Here is a 25,649-nt window from a genome sequence, read left to right on the forward strand (position 1 = left end):
TTTAGTCCCTTTTGTAGATTGACAACCCCTGGTCCCTATTCACTTTCATTGAATGGAAAAGAGCAGCTCACACTTTGCACTAAACTTCTCATTTTGTGATGTACGGAAGAAAGATAGTCATGGGCTTTAAATGACGTTAAATAAATGATTGAATGTTCCGCTTTTTTAGGTGAACTAATGCCTTTCGGATGACCCTGTTTGCTTTGAATTAAACTGGAACCGGCAGTGGAAAATAGTATGTGCAGCAATAGTGGTTGACCACGACTATTAAAACTAACTTGAATTTGTAAGTGTTGTTTTTGAGGGAGGCTCAAGGTCAGTTTAATTCGTCTAACTGAGCACTGTGTGTTCTAGTCTCTTTCTTTCTGTGTCCTGCCAACCATTTCCTTGTGTCTGTATCTAATAAACCCCCCAACCTCCTTTATCTCTCCTTTCCCTCCCTCCCTCCCTCCCTTCCTCTCTCTTTCTCAGTCACTTACTCACCCACTCTGCCCTTACAAGGAAAGGCAGGCAGGGTTGATGTCATAGTTTGAAGAATGTTTAAAGAATCCAAGGGGGGAGAGACAGAGAGAGGTGTTTGGATTGTAATACGCATGACCTGTGCGAAAGACAAGCGAGAGAGAACTTGTTTAGACCGAGGGATGGTGTCATTCCTGTAGGAGACATGTAGGGGGAGGGTTCAACAGCTGTGATTCGGAAAGAAACAGGAGTACTAGAGACTGCAGAAAAAGTTATCATTGAAATCACTTACGGAGAGAGAAACAAGAAGAGAAGGAGAAGGAGGCAGGCAAAGAGGTAAGTCACTAACAAGACTTAGCTTGTTTGACTGTTTTATTTAATAACTGTCCAATGGCTTATGTGCAAGGTAAGGTAACAAATGAACTTTTTTTTTACGTTTATTAAACCTCTTCATATAACAACAGGTATAGGCTACAGTTAAACACAAAGAATAAATCCAAGCTGCATACATCGAAAGAGAAATTGAAATCCAATTTTCAAATAATTTATTATTAGTATCATTTAATAACACAGTCTAACAAACATGTTTGCTTGAAACGTTTTGCTTGTAAAATGTACATTTGCTATATTTTTGGTAAGGTATGTTATGACCCGTAGGCCTATAGGCTGATGATAAGATGTAATATTTCTGCTAAAATTAAATTGTCACGGTATTTAAAATAGCTTAATATAAACTATAAAACGGTTAAAAACTTGAAAACTGTGCAGATCTCTAACAGCAGTGCAGTCATCATTGGCCGCAGATGTTTACCCACCTCCAGCGGCCAGGAGAATGCGGAAGCGTGAACCGGAAGTGTGACTAGAGTCGGTACATTTGGAAAAAGTTCATGCTGGCAGATCAGATTCGCTGATGATCGTCCCCACGAGATCTTGTCAGTACTAACAGAATGGTGCCTGACGCCAACACAGCATCCGCAAAGTGATATACATTAAGAAAGGATACTCATAAAGGGCTGTAGGGATAGAAATTAGACGCGTTGTCTGTTTGTACTGGCATAACTGCACCTTTCCGGAGGAAAACGAACAGTAAGTGCCTTTGTTTCACCTTTTCTATAATGTGTAATTGTAATGACAGAAGTTTGTCACACAGTAAACCGGTATCTATCCGCATCAAAACCACAAACCATGTATGTATGCGTTCATAGTGGTTCTTAGTGATGTATAAATGTATTGAAATAGCATAAGGTCATAATGTGTGTTGTTTGAATGGTTTTAAATATTTTGACTATGAAAATCTTTCATAACCGCTTTGGAATTCCGTCCTCCTTGAAAAATGATATAACCTAAATAAAGTGAGGGGTGGGGCTCATGTGTAACTTACAATGTTAACTAAATCTAAATAATGCTTTCAACTAAAGATTGCGGGCTGCCTGGAGTCATAACTTGTATTGTATTATATTCATTGGGGGCTTTATCTCGCTTGTTACTGTCTGGGTTTTCAGTCAGATATCCATATAAGGTTAAAGCAACTTGTTTTAACTCGTAGCCTACTGCTCTCACGTCTGATAACACCATCAGGAACAGCTAACGTAACGTTACACAAACTTTTCCGCGTCTGAAGAACGAGACCGCAATATTGGTCATTTCAGTATAATTTAAGGCGATAATGTCGTAATGAATGAACTCAGGATTTATCTGGGTGGAGTCCATAAAGATGACAATAAGGTTTACTGGCCTTTAGGCGACGCCAGAATGATTTAGGATTTTCCACCTCAAAATAAGATACGGACTGGAATAATATAATAAATCAGCGCGAATTATAACAAATGATACCGCCACAAGTGCTCTGATCATGTTAATAAAGCTATTTATCTCCCGTTATAACATAAAATAATAATATTCAATGAAACAGTTTGTAATGAGGAGTGCAGCCTTTTTGGTGTTAATTTCGAACCGATCGTTCCGACTGAATTCTGTTTGGATGAGAAGCAGGTAGGGTTGGCTTTAAAGGTAGGGTAGGGTAGGCTTTTTAATAAACGCTTTTTGTTGTACTGGTTGAAACTCTCTTCACATCCTGATAGCAATCAATAAAAGAAAATTTACATCTATTGCGGAAGTCTCAGGAACAAAAATGTTTGTCCAATCATTGCATTCGGTCTGAATGATACAATGTCCTACCTGCCTGTCAACATGTATTTCCAAACCTCCTCACACCCTGCTTGAGCATACATCACATGTCATCAGCGTGTTCCAGCGAATATGTGCAGAGTTGTAGACATAGTCAGCTTGTACAAGCTCATAGAGACACAAGCACATAGAGACACAAGCTTATGCTGTTCACGCCATGACATAACCATAATTACGAGATGGCAACCAGTGACGTTCTACATGGAGCTGTTCAATGGCACACATCAATGGCGAAATGATCAGCAGTCAGTTGGTACAGTAAGACCTCTTTAAATTGTTTGCATTCTTTATTATTGTAATGTTATGTGCTTTGAGACATGAGGTAATTTAACACGGTCTCTCGTGACGCTTTGCAGACTCTGCTGTGTGCGCTCATGTGTTTTGGGGGAGGCGTGGCTTTGGAGACGTTCTGAAAGGAGGGTGGCATCTCATTCTTTCAAAGCTAGCTTGCTATTGCTAGCCTCTCTGAAATTGCCTACCCTACCTTTAATAGATTGGCAACGCAACCACTCAAACAGACAGTCTTTTGAAAAGGACACAAATCCTTATTGCGCTTTTGATTTTAGTTTGTTTGACCGCATTGGCTAAAAATATAACTTTAAAGACCTTTTATGTTATTATAAGAAATTGTAATTCTAGTTAATGAATGGGATGCACTGAAATCTATTTGTGGCTGCCACAGATAAATCAATGTATGGGAAACACTGATCATGTGAAATTCCTGATCGTGTGTATTCTGAATGAATTGTGATTAGTATAGCGACGTACAGGGGTGGTGTAATGATTATGACTCCAGAGGCCCGAAGGTCTCCTACCTGGGAACGTGAGTTCAACAGGGGCCCGGGGCAATAAACAGTCCAGGGGGCCCCAGAAACCATAGCAGTGCACGAAGCACTGCTCACACAGAAGTCACTTTCAATCCAAGCGGTTTTCTGTTGGTCAGCATGGTGAATTTGCATGAACAACTTGGTGCAGTAAGCGATTTATGAAAAACGCTGTTGATATTTGAAATCGCCAAAACAAACACTCACACACGTACCAAAACGGATCACATCCCTATATTGATAGCTCCGCCCCCAAATTCACAAACATTCTTATGCAACACAGGCATTTTCCCCATCTTGAGTGTATACACCCCTTACTGCTGATTGGCTACAAGTGTTCACTTACTGCACCTTTAAACAGTGAAATCTGCTTTGGGAACTTTATCATCCTCTCGCAAAACTCCCGAAACGAGTTCTATTGAAATTACTAGATTTTGCTGAGCAGTGGTAAATGCACTTGCACCTAAGTATTAATACATTAATTGAAATAGCCTACTCATTGGTGTTTTTATCGCCATTTTACTTTATGTACTAGTAGTAGTTTTTTTAACATTAAGTAAATTATTTTCATATTAAGAATGTTTTAATGCACCATAGAAAGCAAGCATGTACTTGACAGACTTTATGACGTAATGCCCCGCATTATATGCACCCCCCATGACGTATTATGCGATCCGTCTGAGCTGTATTGAGCACAGCGTAACCCAGACAGATTGTGGGCGTGCCGTATGCTTTTCACCCAGGCCAGAACAATAGCATCATGCTGCTTCTGGAGTCGTCTGTACCAAAATTCAGACGAAGTACAAGTGTCTTTGTACATGTTTAAGCTGGATTTTGGGAAAGGAAATGATTCTCATATTAGTCATTGTAGACAAGCATTGTGATAGGAGTTGTTTATGATGTGATATCATAGGTGACGTTATCTTTTGAAACATGCTGCTGCTGTGGTGTCACACTGTGGTAAGTTGACGGTTCACTGTTTGTCAAGAGCTTCCCAAAACTACAAGTTATCGAGACCAGCTATTCAAGCACACAACAGTCTTAATATAGTTGTGAAGTGAACTCTTATCTACATACCGTGTTAGTTGCAGCTACTCTCACTTGTTGGACCTGAGATAAAATCTCTAGAGGAAGCCAGAAAACTGCATTTCTGAAAAATACTGCGTGTTTGCAGCCAGAGAGTGCTATGACACATTTGCTTTGGTCTATTGTTGATGAGATTTGACTCATTATAAAGAGCTATTTGCCCATCTGAAGTCAGAGTAGAACATCACTCACTGTAATTTCAACATGTCCTGTTATTTATTTCTTAATGTCTCCAGTGTGGCAAACAAAATCTTGAAGAATTTGCATATCTCATGCAATGATCCTCAAAAAGTTCCCATTGTTCCCCTCTGAGGGAAACGTTTCCAGGCCGCATTATCCATCAAGGCTGTGCAAGGAGGTCTCATGGAGCCAGATCAGCTGCTTCTCCTTTTCCGCTAAAAAAGAGCCAGACTCCGAGTCACGTAGTCATTCTGATCTAGTGATGAAATGCAGACACGTGCGTAAGGCCACTGGAATCTTTATATTGCAGCTGTTTCTCTTTCCATGGCGCGCAAACACTGAGAAGGTCCTAGTTCGATGAGATCTAATCCTTTGCTGGATCTCCATAGCGGGTAATGAAAGACGTAGAGTGTTTTTACTGGTTTGAGCTGCATTGCATTACTGTTAGACTGTTGTTTTGCATGATGGATCTCCTGTATTGTCTACCTTCTCACATTATCAGAGTGTCTAGCAGTGTATCCGAACCATTACAGTACCCATAAAGACCAAACACACCAGCCAAACTGGCAGCTGGTGACCTCAACAGGCAGGAAACGTCCTAGTTTTGGGCTAGAAACTAGGGCTGGGTTTAATAAACATTCACACATTCGCAGTGGTTTTGCTAGCGAGGCAAAATTGATGTTTTTATAATGTGCTTTTTAAGTTTCTTTAAGGAACATAAGAACTATAACAATAGTTAACACCAAGAACGATAACTATAACGATAACTATAAGAATCAGCGTCCACACCAGTGCACAATGAAGTCTTGTTTATTATAAGCGCATGCTGTTAGTGATTATGTCATCTGTGCCTTAAATGGTCAAGCAGATGTTCTGTGGATTCTGATTGGCTGTCGATGTTTCATTCATCTGCTGGAAAAAAATAGTGTAGTCTCTGATTTAAACTTCAGTAGCAAAATCACAATCAACGTGATAAATATAAACATAATTTTTTTGAATCATTGTAACATTTAAATTTTTAAAGGGCAAATTTTATTATATTGTTGTCTGAGGTCAACTTATGACATTCGCTTGGTTTTTACATTCAAAAACATCCAAATAAATTAGTAATAGGCTATTTTCTACCCTGGTTTTGAGCCTAGCTCCTGAAACGCTCTGTTTTTATGGGCGTGCCGCATTGAAGACTTGGAAGTAAACGCCCACTGCTATGATTGGATAACAGTTTTGCATATTATAATGAGTTTCATGTAATGCATGTATCGGTGGGCGGGGCTAAACAGGCAGTGTTGAAGTAGGCGTTGCTCTTCTGCGGAGGCGGTGTTTGATACCCTTTGACGTCATATACCCCACTTTGAAAAACCTGTCGTTCGCTGTGCCCGGTGTCAATAAGAGCTTTTATTGGGCTAACAAGGAAGTTTTCAGTTCTGAAACTTATAGGATATTCTTATAGTATGATGACCTCTTATATGTCAAAAGCTCAAGGAAAATTTGATTTCTCAGTTCATCACCCCTTTAATGTAGCCTAATATATGTAGTACTTATTTAGTAATTTATTTACTGCAATTTAATTGAGTCAAAACTCACAAAATGCTCAAGCAAATGCAAAAAGCAAGTTTTATTTTTCTAATATATTTAATACATTTTCTTTAATTATAATATATTATTATTATTTGTTTTACTAAAAATACTGAATAAAGATCAATATTGCATATCAACAGTGTATTTTTATATGGAATGAAAATTTATTTATTATTATATAGCCTATACATCTATCCTCTTGATTTTGAGCCAGATTTTTGTCTTATTCTTCAAGTGTGTGGCCAGCCTAACTAAGGATGGATGGTTGGTTGTATGGTCTCTTGTTCTTTTTGGTTTGCTTGAACGGGAACTCCGAATTAAGGATGTGATCATCTTTTCCATTTTGTGTCAGAGGACACTCTCAAAAGTAAGTCATTGCTGTTCGTTTTGAGCATCAATATCACATGTGCTCTGCTGTGGATCAGTTACTGGAACGGCTCAATGGAACGTTTCATGCCAGTTCATTGTAAGTACCCGCAAGTTTATATTGATCTGGAGATGGAAGCCATGAGGAGAATAAATCCTCTTTTAAACCTCTGTGTTTATGGCTTGTTTTCTGTCCTTTGTGAATATTTCATCAGAGCATGCACCTCTGCATTATTAAACTCTACATCTGAACCAGAGGAGAAAGGTGAAGAATTTGCACATGTCACTGCCTCTCATGGCACACTCAGAACTGGGGACTAAAAATACCTCTCTTTTTTGGCCTGAAATTGTGCTTCCACTTATGGTTATGCAGAAATCCGTTAAGAGCTTCTCAGATTTTGAGATGGTTTGGTGGACCACATCAAAGTGTCTTTAACTCTTAGCGTCTTAAATAAGGGAAGGTAGAGCAGGAGGGATCATTACCTCTTGTCAGCCGTTTAGGGAATATTTGTGTGAACTGGAGCTCTTCTGTTCATGCCAGAACATGGAATCTGCTGGAGGTTGTGGTTATGTGTGGGAGTCAACTGCTAAACGATTCATAATTACTTTAGACATTAGATTTGTATGGCTGTCATTGGGCCGTACTGCTTTTCACTATTTACATTTGTGTGTGATGAGAGAAATTGAGTTGGACCCGGGTCAAACAAGGTGAAGAGGAACTTGCTTATAAAGGGGTGTTTGTTTGTTTGGTGGCACAGGATGAAGTGTGAAGAGTTATTAAGGGATGCTAATAAATATGCCATCATGGCTCATGTAGCCTTCAATTGATGTGCGGTCACAATTTTGTATAATTTTACAGTGGCTTTGAATGTGGCTCATCTTCATTACAGTCAGAATTAGGGCTGCATGATTAATTGAAATAAATCCAAAATCGGGATATGGCTCAGTGTGATTATTAGATGGCAAAATCTGGGATTGAATTAAATGCGCTACGTGTTTCAGAGAGAAGCACGTCACTGTGTTCTTACATGTGTGCAGCTCATTATCTGCCAGTGTTTGCATGCAAACAAGTGCAGAAAACTTGCAATTAGAATTTTTTTCAATTGGATTTAATTTTTTTTTTAAATATCAGCGTTTTTTTTTTTTTTTTTGTAAATCGTGCACTCCTAGTCAGAACTATTAAGTTTTGTCAGATCTTTTATGAAAAATGTTGGGTGGGTCTATCAATAATTTGTTGATTGGATGGAGGCAGATCAACAGAATGCAGATTAGATTTTAGGGCTTCCAAAGTTATCGTTAACATTAGAAATTAATTGAATGTTTATCAATTTGTTGTTGTTATGGTTTCATTCATAAAAGGCAGAATGGAAAATGAGATTAATCATTTTAATTAATTATACATTTTTATAAACTTAGAAATAACTTATTTAAGATATCATATTTAATATTTTCTATTTATACATTATGCAGACTCATTTATACTATATTAAGATCATCATATTTTGGGATCCTTGGTATTAAAAATGTAACTTCTACCCAAGTTCTACAAATTTTTTACATAACTTTTTCAAAGTGGATAAGTTAATTTGAATATTTACTTGAATTCCTCTTATACTTGTGTTACAGAGCACATTTCAGGTGAGATGGTGTCAGTTCATTTTGAGATGCTGAACCGAAACAATGTGAATGAGAAAGGACTGCCATGCATTTTATGTTTCTTTCCTAGCTGATTTAGTATAACATGATTTGACTGGACAAAATATGGTAATTAGGATAGAATAACAAAAATGTGGCTCCAATTAGTAAATGAAAGACGTTCTTTTGTCATGAAATCCATGTATACATCATCTCTGCATCAGAAGGCAACAGTGGGATGAATTAGAGAGAGTTATTTGGCTAGGACAGACCAGGCTTTTGATGCCTTTAAAGCGCTTGCCTTCATCTGTAATTCATACGTTCAAAAAATGGTTATGGTTCACTGGCTGTATTACGAGAACTATAGAGGGAAAAAAAAGTTATGACTTCGTCATTGGGTCAACTGAGACTTGGCTCCGCTGCAGCTGCAGGAGGAGGGAAATGAGGTAATGCCGTCGTTTCTAATGGCAAACATGCTTGAGGTAAATATTTGCACATAGCTCATGCCATGAGAGCACTTCTGCGGTATATCACATCCACATGTCTCAAGCACTTTTAACTGTTTTTAGATGAAGCTCGGTTGACTGTACCCTGAGGCCTCATGAAGGGGAAGTCATGGTATGACTTCAGCCCTGATAACCTCGGTTTGGAGAGCTTGCTTGTGTGCAAGCAAAATCAAAAAATAAATGATATCCTGTATCCTCTGACAAGAGAAGGTTGTAGCTCTGTACTGTTTCTGACCCTCTGTGTCCTGTTAGTACATCATTTTAAGGAGTCCTATCATGACGAATTGAATTTTGCTTGATCTTATGACATAAAAGGACTTTGTGTACTATGGAAACGTATGATAACTTTCAGAACTCAAAACGTTCTATTCCCAAAAGAGCATCTTTTGAAACTAAGCTGCAAAAATGGCCCATTCTCAACTTTGTATAACTTTGTGACGTCACACTGATGAATGCATGAACACATGATGATTCAAGGTTCATGTCAGTGATCCCTATTGTGTCATCAGAAACTTGACACTCCCATTCACCGTGAGATAACATTGTCTAGAGAATGCAGGATAGATTAGTGTTGTTACAATAATAAACTTTCAGTAGTCAGTACAAAACCAGTAAAATTGCATAGATCTCTCTGTACCAATTCTCATATCTGAGCTCTGCGCTCTTGTGAAAACAAGCTATAATCAAAAGCTTCACGAACAACTATTGGTTTAAAGTCACAATGAATCAAGTCACAATGATCTGAAGTAGTGTCAGATCTTTACTTTCATATTGTAATGTACATTTAAGTGAAATAGAACCAAGTGCCTATAGTACATTTATTTATTTTTCCATAATCTATCCATGGGTTTTTGATTGGAAGGAGGCAAATTGACTGAATGCTTTGAAATATTTTTACAAAATAAGATTTTAGGGCTGCCAAAGTTAACATTTACTTTAGATGATAATTGATAGTAATAATTAATAGTATCACCGATACTACCGGTACAGCAGAAAGGCTAGTATCGTTATTTTTAGTTTTTTATTAACAATTTTTGTTACCAAAATACCAGTACTTTTGACCGCACTATAGATACTATTATTCCTAAACACCAGTTGAACTAATGAAATAAAATGAGTGAATGTTTGCCAAACTTTGTGCTATTACTGGTTGTGTATATCCTTCTGAAAGATCTACAGTAAATGGTTTATTTTTAACAAGGTTCCTGTTAATTGCTTTCGCACCGTAGGAACCTTTTCATATAGTTCCTATAACTAATGGTGGAAGTACTCGCTTTTTGGCATGTTTGCACAGCAGGTACTGGGAACGATTTTAGTTCTAGGGACGCCTTTTAGGGGAACTAAATTAGCTCCTACTTCAGAGTAGGGTCTAACTCAGCACAATGGGAACTTCCAGTGATGGTAAGTGTACATTAATTGGCTGAAAGCATGAAAAAAACTGGCACCCAGCATTAAAAAGCTGTGCAAACACAGTTTATAGTCTGTATTTACTCAAGGCACTTCTCAACCTTTACGCTAAGGAGGAAAGCCAACGCGACTTTGAAGGGAGCAATCGAAACCTGATTATGCATTTCTGCTCAGCTAGTGACATTGGGCATCAACCGCATGGTATAATAAGGTACTATCTAATAACGTATAAGATAGGATTGTAACACATCGTAAACTAATGAAAACAGGGAGCAATGTGTTCTCAGGCTCTGGTTAAGTCATTCTCATCAACGTCTAAATTAAAGTCCTGCACAACAACCAGAGCGGCAGGACGTAAGGGACGGCTTGCGTCACATCAAAGTTCCAACTGGTGTTGCGAATGCAATCAGGAAAAGGGTTCTAGGGGAACATTTAGTTCACGGGGGACTGGTGGATAGTTCCTAGAACTGAGTTCCAATAACTACCCAGTGCGAAAGCACCTATACTTTGCAAAGAGGCTGTTATTGAAGGATGGCGCAGTAAGAAAATGTATTGCTCATTTCACATTTGAAGGCGACTGTTAAACTGACTGTTTAAAGCTTAGATAAAGGGTGAAAACACTAGAAAATTACATAATTAAAAATGGACATTAAAGGACAAGAAGTAACTAAAAATGCTGTGTGATCTCTTTAAGAATAAACTGTTGAAAGTGGATTTCTGAGAGTGAGACTTTTCTCTAGATATGAAACCGAGTAAAACAAAGAGTGGATATGAAACGAGTCAAAATGAACAACATGGAAGTACCTGAGATGTACATAACAGGAAGTGAATTGCTTGGCAACTAATTAATGAAATTCCCTTATCCAATCTTTTGGTGAATGATTTCCTTGTTGTACCTCACTCAAGTCATACAAAACAGTTAATGTACACATAACTGTTGTTTAATGTTAGTTTAGAGGTTACAAAAACTTCTCTTAAAACCAGTTATGTTTTTTTTAGTTATGACAAAACAGGGAACAACATTGTTCACAAAGAGACATTTACTTCCCTGTGATGACTGAAATGCTCACCACATCTTGTTTTTATACAATTTTACAATGCTAAAAATAGGGACATTTCCTGCTCATGTTCTGGGTGTTTCAAAGCTGTAGACATGTAGGATAATTTTTTCAAATTGAACCCAGATTGGTTGACTTGCCTATGTACAGGTTGGCGGCTCTCTTGAGAACCAATTGTGCATGAATAAAGCGGTTTCAGGCGCCAAAGCTACAGACCACTTACTAAACGTTAAGGTTTTCCATATGATGTTCTGCCAAACTATGCAGCCAAGTGGTCTTGAATTAGTTTGTTTGCATTGGAAAATGTTGTGCAGAAATGGTCATCTGAACTGTAATAATTCTTTGACTACATGCATACCGTTGTATTTTTCAGATCAAGATGTCTGACTCTAGTAGCGGCAAGCCCATTGTGGTAACTTCCTCGGTCTCCCTCAAAGTTACCGCTCCTTCTTTCTACAACCAACCCAAAAAGTTTGCATCTGTCGCTCCTCCACGCCCCAAAATACAGATGGCCCCATCACAGCCCTCTCCATTTGTAAGCACTGGTGTAATTGGACGAGTTGGAGAGATGCCCCCGCCCCCTTCAGCTGTTTGTGAGGGTAAGGTGATTTCCATGAAAGATTAAATGTGTCATTTCTAATATAAGACCAATCTGTGGTAAAGAAACGCCTTTTAAAATTCTAGTTAAGAACACGTGGCAAATTCTTAGAAATGTACTCTGTGTATAAAGATTGTTTTATGTGGTTTATAAGGGAAAACGTTTAGGCAACAGGTTTTATTTTATTAACCCAAAAAACGTCATGTAGTGTAGCCATCAAGTAAAAAGTAATACCGGTAATATATTTTCCTTACATTTAATAGAAGTTTTCAGGGAGTTGAACCACATGTGATTTTACTATCTAAAGTAAATTAACATAGCCTTGTCATAAAAATGTCAAATGATTTGTTATTTTAGAGAATTATTGACTTGTCTACATGGGGTCACTGATATAACTTCCTGTGTCATGTTTTTTAACATGCTTCATTATGTTAGTTGCACCACATGACATTGATTTCAAACGTTAATAAGCAGTGAAGTAGTTGTTAAAAATATTTTGAAAATAAACAGTAAGGTTATGCCAGCCAAAACCATTTAAGTTTTTTTTTAAACAAATTTTGTTATGTCTTTATTCTTCATTATGATATCACTAGTGGGTCATTAATCCTTTATTATAGATCGAACATGAGGTGCTTTTTAGAAAGCTCACTCTACTTGTAGCAACTTAAGTAATTCTCTCCTCACCAGAATTACAACATATGCGATTGGCAACAGCGTGCATTTTTAGACATGACTGTTAAAGAATTCACTTTTGAGCAAAGTGTTGAAAGTGTTTTGCTGATAAACTCCTGAATATGACTTTAAGGATTACACTGAATTGCATGTCTGTCTTTACTGATGTGTTCAATATTCAATATCATTCTGCATTGTCCTTCAAATGCCAGTCCTGATGATCTAAAGAGTTGTTTTTCACATGTGAGAGAAGCAATGTATGTAGATAAGCTATGCTATCATGCGTTGTGTTAAGGTGAAAGAACAATGCAGAAAGGGATTGTTTTGTCATTGTGAATTGGTGCGAGTGTAATGAAATTCACTGCCTTCGTTCATTAGACTTCCCGCCCCCTCCTCCTCCTCCTCCTCCGCTGGATGATGCCGAGCTCCCAGCCCCTCCTCCAGAATGCCAAATCACACCCCCTGCATCTGATGCCCTTCCTCCTGCATTCCCAGCCCCGCCCCCAGTTGCAGAAGACCTGCACCTCCCTGCACCTGCTGAGGAGTTTATCTCTGTACCTTCTGCCTCCTTCCCCCCACCACCACCACCACCACCACCACCTCCTCCTCCTCTCCCTCAGACCGGTGCAGGTGTCAACTCTCAGGTAGGTTACCAAATATTTGATATCATTTCAATTTGTTTTTAATCTTAACAAGTCTTTACGTGCCCTTGTGTCATTCCCAGCGTTTCTTATTTCTGGTGCTTTAAGATTAAAAAGCTTTCACACTATACTGACCACAATTGTATCCTTTTTAAACCTAGACAACTCCATTCTGACGAACGATGCACTGAAATTATATATATATATATATATATATATATATATATATTTCCAGCTAACTAATGAGCTATAGACATTCTTGTAAACTGAGGTAAATGCAACGATGTGTGACATTGTTTACAAGCTGTTGTATTGACATCGTCTTTCTACGGTTGAAACACTAATTGAGCGTGACATGATACAATTCAGTAAGTAGTAAAGTTTCTTTCAGCAAAACTTCTGATATTCATTCAGGTTTATTTTGTGCTGTAACTAGCAGGAAAGATTTGAACTGCTACAGCGATCATTAGACGCGTTATAGATTTGCGCAAAACTTTTGCTATATTTTCTAAATGTCGATAAAAACTAGTGCGCAATGACGACGTTTCCATTAACCGATGTTGTGAGACTAAAACGTCTTTTTTTTTTTTTCTCGCGCGGCAATGGATATTGGTAGGTTTACGTATATCTCAGCCACCACACTAGCCATTATTTTTAATCGAAGGAGACATAGGCGTGTTATCCAATCATTAATGGAAATTAAAGTCCCTTATACTTATGAACGGCACATATGAGGTGTTTTTCCCTCATATCTGTTTCATGGTCTTGATAAATTGTGGCATTTCTTTGTTGTTTAGAATCCAGTATTCCAGTTACAATTTTGTCTTTTATGAGTTTAATGAAGAACTCTGTCTCGTCTTCTGTCCAAAACATACCGAACGATATACGTCAGGTGACCTGTAAATGTGCAAAAAACTGTTTCCATTGCAGTTTTTCGCAATATTCCTTTTTTCAATTTCACGTCGATGTTTCCATAAGGGGTATTTTTTTAAATGCTCAATTTCAAATGACTGAAATTTTGGTGCATCATTAATTCTCACTCTTCATGGCCTGGTATGGCATTTTACAGTCTTCTGTAATTCTAGCGACTCTTTTTGTAAACAGAGAAGATGGGGAAAGTTGAATTGAGCTGTTTTCTGCAGTAAACTCCGCTGTCCTATGAGACGCAGTTATACGTGCTGTCTGCTGACTTGTCCATATAAGCCCTGACTCTATTTATGGACGTGTTATTGTGGTGAGTGCGATGTAATTGGGCTACATCATCACTCTCACAGGGCCTCATTCAATCAAACAAGACCCGCTGCTGCTACTGAGAGCAATGAAAATACGGTTTTCGTGAAACGTTTCCTTACTGTAGAAGTTTTTAGGGATAGACAAAACTCACTGACCTTTCGCCTAAACAACCAGTTAACTCATTTGTCTTAAGACCGCTATGTGGTCACCTGACCTCACTCTAACCTGACCTCACTCCGATCAGATGCTTTAGGTAGTTGTTCATGTAGGACATTTTCTTGTTCCAAAACAGCTGGACAGAGCATGCTGGAATTAAGGGGTCTTGATGTCTTAGTCTTAACTTTTTAACTATTTTTTTAAAATGTGGATGATAACAGTAAATGTTAGATATTAACCGTTTTTCTAAATTAAAATAGTCTTTGTATATGTTACAAGTGATTTTAAGCATATCAAGCAATATTTATTTTGTTAAATATTACATTACATAACAGTTACATTATTCGGGCCATATTTACTAACAGCTTGCACCAGCACAAACCCTCTTTTGCCGTTAAAAAAACTACAGTCAGGACTTACTAAAGATACACAGTGAAAAATTTGCGCTGAAAAGGCTATTTTTGCAGCTGACCTTATTGCATATACATTTGTATGAGTTTCCCTTTCAGATGCAAAATGTATGGGAGTACAGTATTTAAATGAATCATGCAAGGTTGTTTACTAAGGTTTGCGCTAGTCAATTTACTGGTATTTGTGCCATTTTTTTTTTGACCGCCCAAAATAATGTTTGGTGAATGTCTTAAACTAGACGCTAATTTGCGCTGCTCTTGGTTGATTGCTTGGTCATTATGGAAAAGATCCGGCTGCGTCTGTGTTCTTTAATTTGTGCGTCGTCAGTAGATCACGCGCAGAATTTTCCACTCCCATCTGCGCTTTTTTTTAAATTGCGCTCTTGTGCTAATTTGCCCTGTTTAGTAAATCTGGCCCTTGGTGTTAAGTATCTAAATGTAAAAAAAAGGGGGGAAATTAACATGCACAATTAAATCCAATATCCTAGTATTAATATTATCCTAATAAAAATTTGATTTTTGTTTCGATTTTGCGAGTGATGTCTTCGGTTATAGCAACGCAACTTGTACTAACTAATCGGTTGCTACCTAAACTAGTTGACCATAGTGCCTCATCCCAAATGTTTTCCAAATGTAATGTTTCCACTGTCAGGCAGTGGAGTTGATTGTCATTAGCTATTCACCTATTTTCATGTGATTTTGGGGTTATCACATAAAAAATGCTGGATGAAAACGCAAAGATGCACATAAATTCTAAAAATTGACAAAAATGTATGCACTCAATTGAGGCACACTTTTTTTTTTATTCGATTAGAAGACATGCACATAAACTGTGACGGAATCACATTTACCGAATAAATCCTTTGATGTGCAATAATAAACTTTGCCTCAACAGATGATGTGATTGGATAACTGGACAACCAGGGGATTAATAACATGACAGCGTTTGTTGGGTTGTGTCTGCGCTCTGAGCCGCATGCCATTTGATGAATGTAAAAGCCGCAGTGGCTTTTTTAAAATTTATTTTTTACTATTCTAAACTAACAATTTTGTTCTCTTGAACACATGGGATGGAAACGGTGCTTTATTCGCACATTTTTTTTATGCAGTATTCCAATTTTGTTACATTCACAACTTTGGATGGAAACATGGCTACAGAAAGTACATGTTTCTTTGAAGAGTGTGTAGTGAGTGAACAGTGCTGTGGTTCTGAGAGCAAGACTGTCATTTGTTTGTGTCTTTCTCAGCTCTTCCAAATTTCTTTGTGGATTCATTTAATTGTCAGTGCGGATTCACACTCACATTCTGCCCTTTTATTATCATATAATTTGATCAAATGACTAACTAGGCACTAATCTAGGAACAATTCTCAAGGCACCATTTTCTTTATCCTTTTTTATATCTGTTCTTCACACGTTTAATGTTCTTTGGATTGTTTTTCAGCTCTGACCCTGTCATTTTCTGTTTCACATATTCCTTTTTTATTGCTTTGTACTCTATTCCACCCTTTTATTGCCTAACATTTATATACTCTTGCACTCTTTCCAACACGACATCAGATTTCATGGCTGATTCACCCTTTCTTGTTGTTCTCCTCTCCTAATCCACATCCTTTCCAACCTCTCCTACACCACACACAATCTTGTCTCATCATCACCCCCCTCAATTTCTCTCCCTCATATTGTCTCTGGTTTTGTTCTCCATAGAGGCTGATTGAGAAACAGACGAGTTTTGACAAGCAGCTGGGCTCTTTGACCGACATGTTATCAGAGATGGAGACTAGTGGACCTTTCAACCCAAAGGTAATCGCACAACCTCAACATAACCTCTGACATTCTAATGTTGACCTTCAGGGTTCAGTTTATTTCCCTTTAATTTTTCAACCTTAATGGAATAGTGGCAAGATGTATTCACTCTAATGCCATTCCAATGCTTACTTTGTGTTAGAAGAACACAAAAGGAGAAGTTTTGACGAATGTTCGTGCTGCTCTATTATTTTTTGGTAGAAGTCAACCAATATGAAATTGATTGTAGATGGCGATATTTTAGGGATTTATAAGGTGGCTATTGACTAAATATCACACTAAAAAACATTCTGCAATAAAAATGCATATTTATTTTACGTAGTATTTACTAAATTAGGAATAAATAATTTGTAAATAAAAACAAATAATTTGAACTTGATGCAGTCATCCTTATTGATTCTGCAGTCCTATTATAGTATTTTTCACAAACAAAGCAATTGTTAAATAAGGAAGTAACAATATAAAGGAGGAACAGTTATTTTTCACAATCTTAATCTTGCAACATTCTGATGCCACAATTTAGACATTTTGTAAGCTTTTAGAGTTCTTTTTACCCCATGTGATGTGTGACATATTTCTGTGTGTGTTTGTTTACTCAGTTGCCAAGTCAGTTTTCATCAGCGCCAAAGCCAGTAGCGCCAAAGCCAGTAGCACCACCACCAAAAGCCCCTAAGCCCACCCTCTCCTTTCTCCCCCCTCCTGAGCTGCAGGATCGTCCTCCCCCTGCCCCGTGGGCTGAGGAGCTACGTGCTCGAACACGACCGGCCAATCAGAGCACAGCCTCTGCCCCCGCCCCTGTACAGTCTGGCCCCGCCCCTGTACAGTCATTGGCTAAAGGCCCAGCTGTTGCTCCAAAAACCAACTTCACTCCCAGTCAGCCGAATTCAAATTTTGGTTTCAAAACAGTTAGTCCTGCACCTTCCGGAGCCGCAAGAGGGTTTAACCATGCCGTTAAAACCCCCGCTCAAAGCTCTTTCCCACCACCTCCTCCTGCGGCTCCTCCTGCCCCTGTTGCTCCACCAGTGAATATTCCCGCCCCCACACCTGCTTTCAATCTCTCTGAAACATCTCCCATTGGCAGTCAGCAAAGCTTTGCTCCGCCTTCTCCTGCTGCACCTAAGAAATCACCCATCGCATCGTTCAGCAGACCAGCAGGAAACACTGTTACACCAAAGGTGGGTGTGCCTTAGATTGTAACGTGATGCAATCATTTAAATAAAGGTAACGTAACGTAAGATAAGGTAACAAGGCAAAAATAAATCTTAAAATGAATGCTAATTACTGTACAAATGAATGTATATTTCCTGAAGTAAGATTAGTTTTGCAGTTTTGTTAAGCTTAAGTTTAAGGCTTTAGTATGGTAAATGAAATGCTGTCTTAAATGTTGTCATGACAATCACGGCACATGATGTTTTACGTCAGAAACAGATTTTAAATGGCGGACATTTTGTCAGTGTACAAAAGTTCTAAAGTTTGGGGGCAGTACGATTTATTCAGAAAAGGCGCATTAAATTGATCAACAATGACATTAAAGACATAACAATGTTCTAACAAATTATATTTCAAATAAATGCTGTTCATTTTATGGTTTCCACAAAAAAACCCCAATGATAATAAGAAATATTTCTTGAGCATTAATATTAGAATGATTTCTAAAGGATCATGTGACACTGCAGACTGCAGACTCCCATCACAGGAATAAATGTACATTTTAATAGATTACTATACTTTAAATTTTACGTTATAATATATTAAATATATTAAAATAGAAAAGTTTTTTTAATTCTAGTAATATTTTACAATGTTACTGCTTTTACTGTATTTTCTGCTTGGTGAACATGAGACTTCTTTTATAAATTTTTTATTTATTTAAAATATTACCGACCCCTGACTTTGATACTGTAAGTCGAAGGATAGATAACATAAATAAAAATAAAGCACACAAGGCTTTTGGGACAGCTTAGGTTTTAGTTTTTGCATATGCATATATTCTTCATAATTGAAATGCCGCATCTGAGTCATGAATTTGGCTGATGTCATGAAACTCATGACACATAGCACTCATCTTTTTTCTGTGAGCTTTGTGGAGCAAACGACGTAATGCAACATTGTCTGTTCGGAGTAAAGGCAATAGATGTTGAATAGATGTAAGAAAAGATGAGTCGCATTTCAATATGCAAATACATGCGAGAAAAAAGGTAAATTGCAGTTCAAATGCAAATATTACAGTGATTCATTGTGATTGGTTTCATTTTGAATGGTAAAAAATCATCAGTGTAAATCAATAGAAGTTTTTCAGATGTTTACATTACTTAAAATTAGGGATGATATGAAAATTTTTATATGAAAATGTAGAAAATTTGAAAGCCAATATATCCTGATTTTCTATATAATATTTGAGAGCCTGATTACAAAAATCTCACCAATAAAATTAATGTCTGTATGTATGTGGCCTACATGACAGACTTGTGCTGCACATGTTGCACTTAACTGTATTTTCCTTTTTTGAAGTGATTCTAATCATATTTCAAGCAATTCAAAACCATCATGGCAAACAGTGCTTCTCAGCTGAAGGAAATAATCCATTATTTATCTGCTTTAATATATCGGCCACATTTTCTTATCGGGCCAATAACATTAAAAACGAACATATATTGGTCGGTACCGATATGGTGGCCGATATATCGTGCATCCCTACTTAAAATGTATATAGTTGCCTAACACAATGACATGTATAAAACGAACATTTCTGTCATTTCTGAAAAATGATGAACTTATGCTGTTGTTTTTTTAGGTGTCTGGTTCTGGTGGAGCTCCTCTCACTATGAGGGAAGTAGAAGAGCTGGAGAAAATGACTAAGGACTTTATTAAAGACATGGACAAACATCCTCCTGTGATCACCTCTCCACCTACAGGTACACCTAACCTTGTGTACACACCCACACCCTTAAGATCTGATTGACTTTTTCATTTAAGACATCCATATGGCTCTTGTTTAACACACGGCAGACAAGCGGTGATAAACACTGACTGTGTAATGGTTCAAGGCTTCTCTTGCTCTTTTCCCGTCTTCCTCTCTCTTTATCGGTCTGTGTAGGTGTTTAGCTTGATGTAGCTTCTCTATCTCAGTTTATTACTTCATTATCAGAGTCTAAACACCAGAGCGCTTCACCTCTCCCATGTCTGGATCTCTCTGGATGAGTGTTGTAATGATCTCACTCTGTCTTTGTCAGCACTGAAGGTTTATTTATTTATTTATTTTTGGTTTCTTAGTAGCTTAGATGTGTGTGCAGGTGAAAACTAAAAATACTTTTTGATCCGTTTTTGATTAGATCAACCTACTTTCACATGCAACTGAAATAAAGAGTTTGATTTTGTGTATTCATGTTCTGTGTTTTATGGTTTATTTTTAAGTCTGATTATATTCTTGGTCATAGATTGATTTTGTTCTTCATTGCCCGTCTTGTTGTCTTGTTTGCTAAGATGACAGTTCAGCTTTATCACAAGAATAAAATACATTTTTAAATGTATTAAAATAGAAAATAATTATTTTAAATTGAACGGAGATGAAAAGGGTGTATGTACCGGTATCTAACTCTGTGGGATGCGGTGAATAAGCCCCAAAGTCCCAAAAGTTGGCGTGTTCCTTTAACATTATGGGAGTCGCGCTAGCCAGACGGGATTTAAACTTTGTCAGCTGAAGACCAACGTTTGGTTTTAGGATGAAAAATGTATCAAGCACATTGTTCTCTCTCCATTCCTGATTTCTGACACTCACTCACAGCTTTCGTCGTGGTCTTGCTCTGTATGTTTTTTTCGTCGTCTCCGAGCGCGTTAACGTATGTACATTGAGTGAGCTTATTTTGTCCATTAGATCGAAAGATCATTCTGAGGTAAAAAAACAACAACATACATTTACCCGGCCATAGACCCTCCCCTCGAAGAAATCAGGGCAGTACAGTTAAAAGTGGACAAAAGAGACGGATTAAAATACCAGATGTAAACGGGAATATGCCTTCCTCGTCTACTTTTGACAGAACGCATCGTAAACCTGACCTGAGACCTCTAGAGTACAATAGTACTTTAGTACAACCTCTCCAGTCACCCAATTATCATCCTGGAGACTAATCTCTGTTTGCTGCTCCATAGTGAACTTTTCTTTATCTCATAAATCTCTCATTATCCTCAAGCTCTATTTTGCTTTGCTAAAATAAACACATTTGTCCTTTCAGAAGTGTGTGGTAAATGCGGAGAAGCTCTGTCTAGATCTCAGCCAGCCGTAAGAGCGATGGAGAAACTCTTCCACTCTCATTGTTTCTGCTGCATTAGCTGCCAGCGCCCCCTGCAGGGCATGCAGTTCTACGACCACGAAGGGACGCCTCAGTGCGAGGACTGCTACATGGTGAGACAAACCAGTTTAGATGCAAGACATTTCATATTCACAGTTTTTTAATTGACAAATTGCTTTTTTTGGTATCTGAAAACTTTAACGATAATCAATGTTATCCATATTACAGATTTTTATGAACGTGGGGGAATTTTTCAGAGACTTTAGTAACCCACTCTGTTTGTTTTTCCTTAAAGCGTTGGATTTTCTTACCGTTTGTCTTTTGGGTGTGATTGTGTGTTTCCAGAAATCTCTGTCTGTGTGTTCCCTCTGTGGGGAGCGGATCACAGACCGTGTCCTGAAGGCGGTGGGTCAGTGTTTCCATGCCCACTGTTTCCGCTGCACTACCTGCAGCTGCACCCTGGAGGGCGCTCCATTCATCACCGATGACAACAACAACCCCTACTGTGTCAAAGATTACCATCGGTGAGGCATCTCACCAATCACAGACCAATCAAAACACTCCGTTACACACTGGTATACTTAAGAGCATTTGAACTAATTATCCCATTCAATCAGGTATCAGTGTAATGAACAAAACAGTGGTATTTTAAATGGGGTTTTCTTCAACTAAGGGACACTTTTAGCATAATACAATCAAACTTCCTCACAACAAAGTTTCAAAGTTAATTTGCTTTATTTGGGGTAAAATTTGGAATATTAATTGCATACATTAATTTTTTTGTGTTTCTAAGGCATTTCTTAGTTAGCTTTATGTATCCTAAATACACTCAATTAAATAGTATTTTCATACATTTTGTAATTGAATTGCTTGATTAGAAAATGAGGCACAAAAATGTTGTTCACAAGCAATATTACCTCTTTTTCTTCTTCCACACATCATGTCTTGTATTTTATTTAACATGCGTTTCACATATTTGTGGTGGACTAGAACTTCTGTATTGTTGTAATTTGTATAAAAAGTTTATATAAATCATGCCCACACAATATATATTACATTTGTTTATTATAATTCCACTTTGTTATCATGGGTTTTTTTATTGTCATGTTTTTATGATGGATTGTCATATTTTAAGAACGAAATTCTGACTAGGACAAGAGAGAATTTTTTTTCTTCTTTTTATTAATGTGTAAAAAAATGAGTTTACTAGTATTTTAATATTATCATATATTTAAATAGAAATGAACACCTGAAAAATTAAGGTGCCTGAAGTTGAATAAACACCCATATAAAATTGTATATAATATAAAAACAATATTGGTAACACTAAAGGTTTATTAGTTAACATGAACTTACAATGAACAATACTTCTACGGCCTTTATTAATCTTAGTTAAAGGGATAGTTCACCCAAAAATGAAATTTACTCACCCTCAAGTTGTTCCAAACCTGTATAAATTTCTTTCTGATGATATTTTGAAGAATGACGGTAACCAAACAGTGTTTTATCTTAACCTCTCCTCCTTTTTCCGTTTCTCAGCCGTTTCTCTCCCCTCTGCGTGAGCTGCAATGAGCCGATTATTCCCGACGCTGGTAGTGAAGAGACCATCAGGGTTGTTGCGTTAGAGAAGAACTTTCACCTGAAGTGCTACCGATGTGAGGTACGAACACTCTTTCTTTAGTCATCTTTACCTATTTCGTCTAGCCTCAAATTAGAAGTCATGTTTTAAAATAAGACATTGCTCGTTGATTGCAGGATTGTGCTCGTCCCCTTTCCATCGAGGCAGACGCTGATGGCTGCTACCCATTGGATGGCAGAATTCTGTGCATGAAATGCCACACCCAACGTGCCAAGCAGGCCAAACAATGATTGGTGGAAACGTACATATACCTAAACCAAATTTAAGACGTATAATTGGCTTAGTGTTATAAATCTCTCTTCCGTTTCACATTCTCATTTTCCTCATGTTTGCTCAATGTCAGTTTAGCCTTTTCTCGACGAAGCTCTATTGCTTTTTTCTGAATGGCCTTATTCAGAGCCCAGCCCATAGCTTGCCCTGTTTGGCCTGGCGTCTTTCTGCCAGGGCCTGATGTGCGCGAGCACAATGTTAGTGCCTCCATTTTGAATGTTATATACGACACAATTTTTACCCCTAGATTGTTTGATATGTAAAGTGTCAAGAGTAGTGATTTTAGGACAGTTTTTGTGGCTTGAATTTTTACTGTAGTGGCTGACTCTGTGCAGAGGTAATGTTCTGCACTGCCGTTTGAACTGCACAGTACGACTCCCAGCATGCCTTTAAAAAAATAAAAAAACATCCATAAATTGTACCACAGCTGACTACTGAGGCAAGACGTATAGTTTGTATACCCACCGTCATCCATGCACTTTCAATAAGGCTTTTCCGAAACATGCGTTGTACAGGTGAAACTCGAAAAATTAGAATATCGTGCAAAAGTTCATTTATTTCAGTAATTCAACTTAAAATGTGAAACTAATATATTTTATAGACTCATTACATGCAAAGTGAGATATTTCAAGTCTTTTTTTTTTTGTTATAATTTTGATGATTATGGCTTACAGCTTATGAAAACCTTTTCACAATATTCTAATTTGGGTTCTAAATCTAATTCTATTCTAATTATAATTATAATAAAAAAAGGCTTGGAATATCTCACTTTGCATGTAATGAGTCTGTATAATATATTAGTTTCGCCTTTTAAGTTGAATTACTGAAATAAATGAACTTTTGAACGATATTCTAATTTTTCGAGTTTCACCTGTAGTGGATGACAAGGGCTCTTTGTGAAATTGTAGTCACAACAAATGTAAAATAAGCAAAAACATAGGCAGGGAAAGATGCGATTTGTCATGCATGCTTCACTTATCTAACGGTTTACCTGTAAATGAACAAATATTTTAAAAGGCACATCCTAAAACATGTCGAACAAAACATGTGGTGATGCAGTTGAGTAAGTTTGCATTGATTATCATGCCAGTATCCGCTCAATTGTTTTCCATTCCATATATTGCCAGAGGTATTTAGCGATTAAACAATTGTAGGTCGGTTTTGTCGATTTAAGTATTTCCAAAGAAAAGCACATCAATCACTGAGCCTCTTGTAATATTTACATAGACTACTGTAATAAATCTATGACATTGTAGTTAAAGCTTTTTTTTTATTTTATATCTGAGTCTGATAGTATTATCTACACAAAAGCTCTGGTTATATACAGCAAGATTCAACATCACAAAATTAGTGATCACTTTTTGGTAAAAGTAACAGTATTACTGTAGACAAACTAACACGATTCTGAACAGATTAAACTCTTAAATGTCTCTCAGAAATATTTAGTTTTTAACAGTCACCGTTCCCTGTGATTAATGCACAGAATCCCAACATTGACATTTTAGGTAATTTGTTTTGTTGTTGTGTTTACGATAACATCTATTGTCTAACTAAGACCACTCATTTTGGCTTTAAAGTAGCGCTGATATCATTTTGAAAATTGTATCTGTTTTACATAGCTCATTTTTATTTATCTATGCACCTCTGTGTTTCTCTTCTTGGCCTTGTCCCTTGACCTATTGTCCAAGAAATTCTAGTATTTGTTGCAATCGAATAAAACTGGCTCCAATTAAAAAAAAACATGACCAAATCTAACATGTTATGCATGATATGTTGTTATTGTTATTACAGTGTTTTTATTCATCACGTTTCATGGCCTCATTTTCATGCTGGTATCACAATACTGCTGAATTCAGTAAGGCATTATGGACCATTTGAACACTTGTGGTTTAGCCTTCATGTATTTACCATTTAACATGACTTTTTTTTTTGTAAACTCAACATCTAATTTCCTCTCTTAATATGTGAATGTGTGTATGTTTACGGTTGAAAGTATGCCAATGTGTTATTTTTGCTATCATTGTTTTTCTTCCATATTTGTACTGTATTCTGAACTAATAAAACTATAAAATTGACAAACTGAGTACTTTTTTTTGTTTTATCTTTCATTGGATTTAATAGAAAATGTTTCTTGTTTCGTTTTCTTATAGTGATGAGGTGTATTTTTGAAGATCCGTATGCGTTTACGTTTTCGACCATGTGACGGTTTCCAAATATGTTCGTTCCCACGCAATGCGTGACGTGCTCTTTTGTGGTTTTGCTCCTCTCACACCCCCTCAATTCTTATCAGCCCGCACCAGCTTCACATACGCCACTGATAGTCAGGACTGTCGACGTCTGTGTATGTAAAAACGTGAATATTTATGAATATTAACTACGCCACTTCCTGCACCGATGCAGCTTTAAAAATGCACATGCAGCTTTGTTTCTTTATTTTGTCAATTGGTGTTTGTGTTTTCCATTGTAAGTGTCACCGGCCCACCGGTGGGCCCAAAGTCATTACATATTTAAAATAGTAATATCCTATACTAAACCTAAACTAATATTGACAAACTATATATCATTTTCAAAATAAATTAGAGAGGAGCTGTAATTTATCAATTTGCAACAGTAATATTTTCATACTCCTAAGGTGTTCAGTTTATTTTGA

The 25,649-nt window shown here is 37.3% G+C and overlaps 1 protein-coding gene across 2 annotated transcripts; it reads left to right on the top strand.

Annotated features, from left to right (window-relative positions):
• Positions 1–565: 565 nt before the first annotated feature.
• zyx (zyxin) lies at positions 566–24,943 on the top strand. Of its 2 annotated transcripts, none has more exons than XM_079624698.1 (10): positions 566–795; positions 11,660–11,885; positions 12,935–13,200; positions 16,703–16,798; positions 17,401–17,976; positions 19,596–19,716; positions 21,034–21,203; positions 21,436–21,614; positions 22,630–22,750; positions 22,846–24,943. In XM_079624698.1, exons 2-10 carry the CDS (start codon positions 11,666–11,668, stop codon positions 22,957–22,959), a joined length of 1,863 nt encoding a protein of 620 aa, XP_079480824.1. In that variant the 5' UTR covers positions 566–795; positions 11,660–11,665; the 3' UTR covers positions 22,960–24,943. The 2 variants fall into 2 exon arrangements, with proteins under 2 accessions (XP_079480824.1, XP_079480823.1); XM_079624697.1 differs by lacking the exon at positions 566–795 and adding an exon at positions 1,087–1,545.
• The last annotated feature ends 706 nt before the right edge of the window (positions 24,944–25,649 follow it).

Source organism: Phoxinus phoxinus (genome assembly GCF_949152265.1).
Source record: "Phoxinus phoxinus genome assembly, chromosome: 10".
NCBI lineage: Eukaryota > Metazoa > Chordata > Actinopteri > Cypriniformes > Leuciscidae > Phoxinus > Phoxinus phoxinus.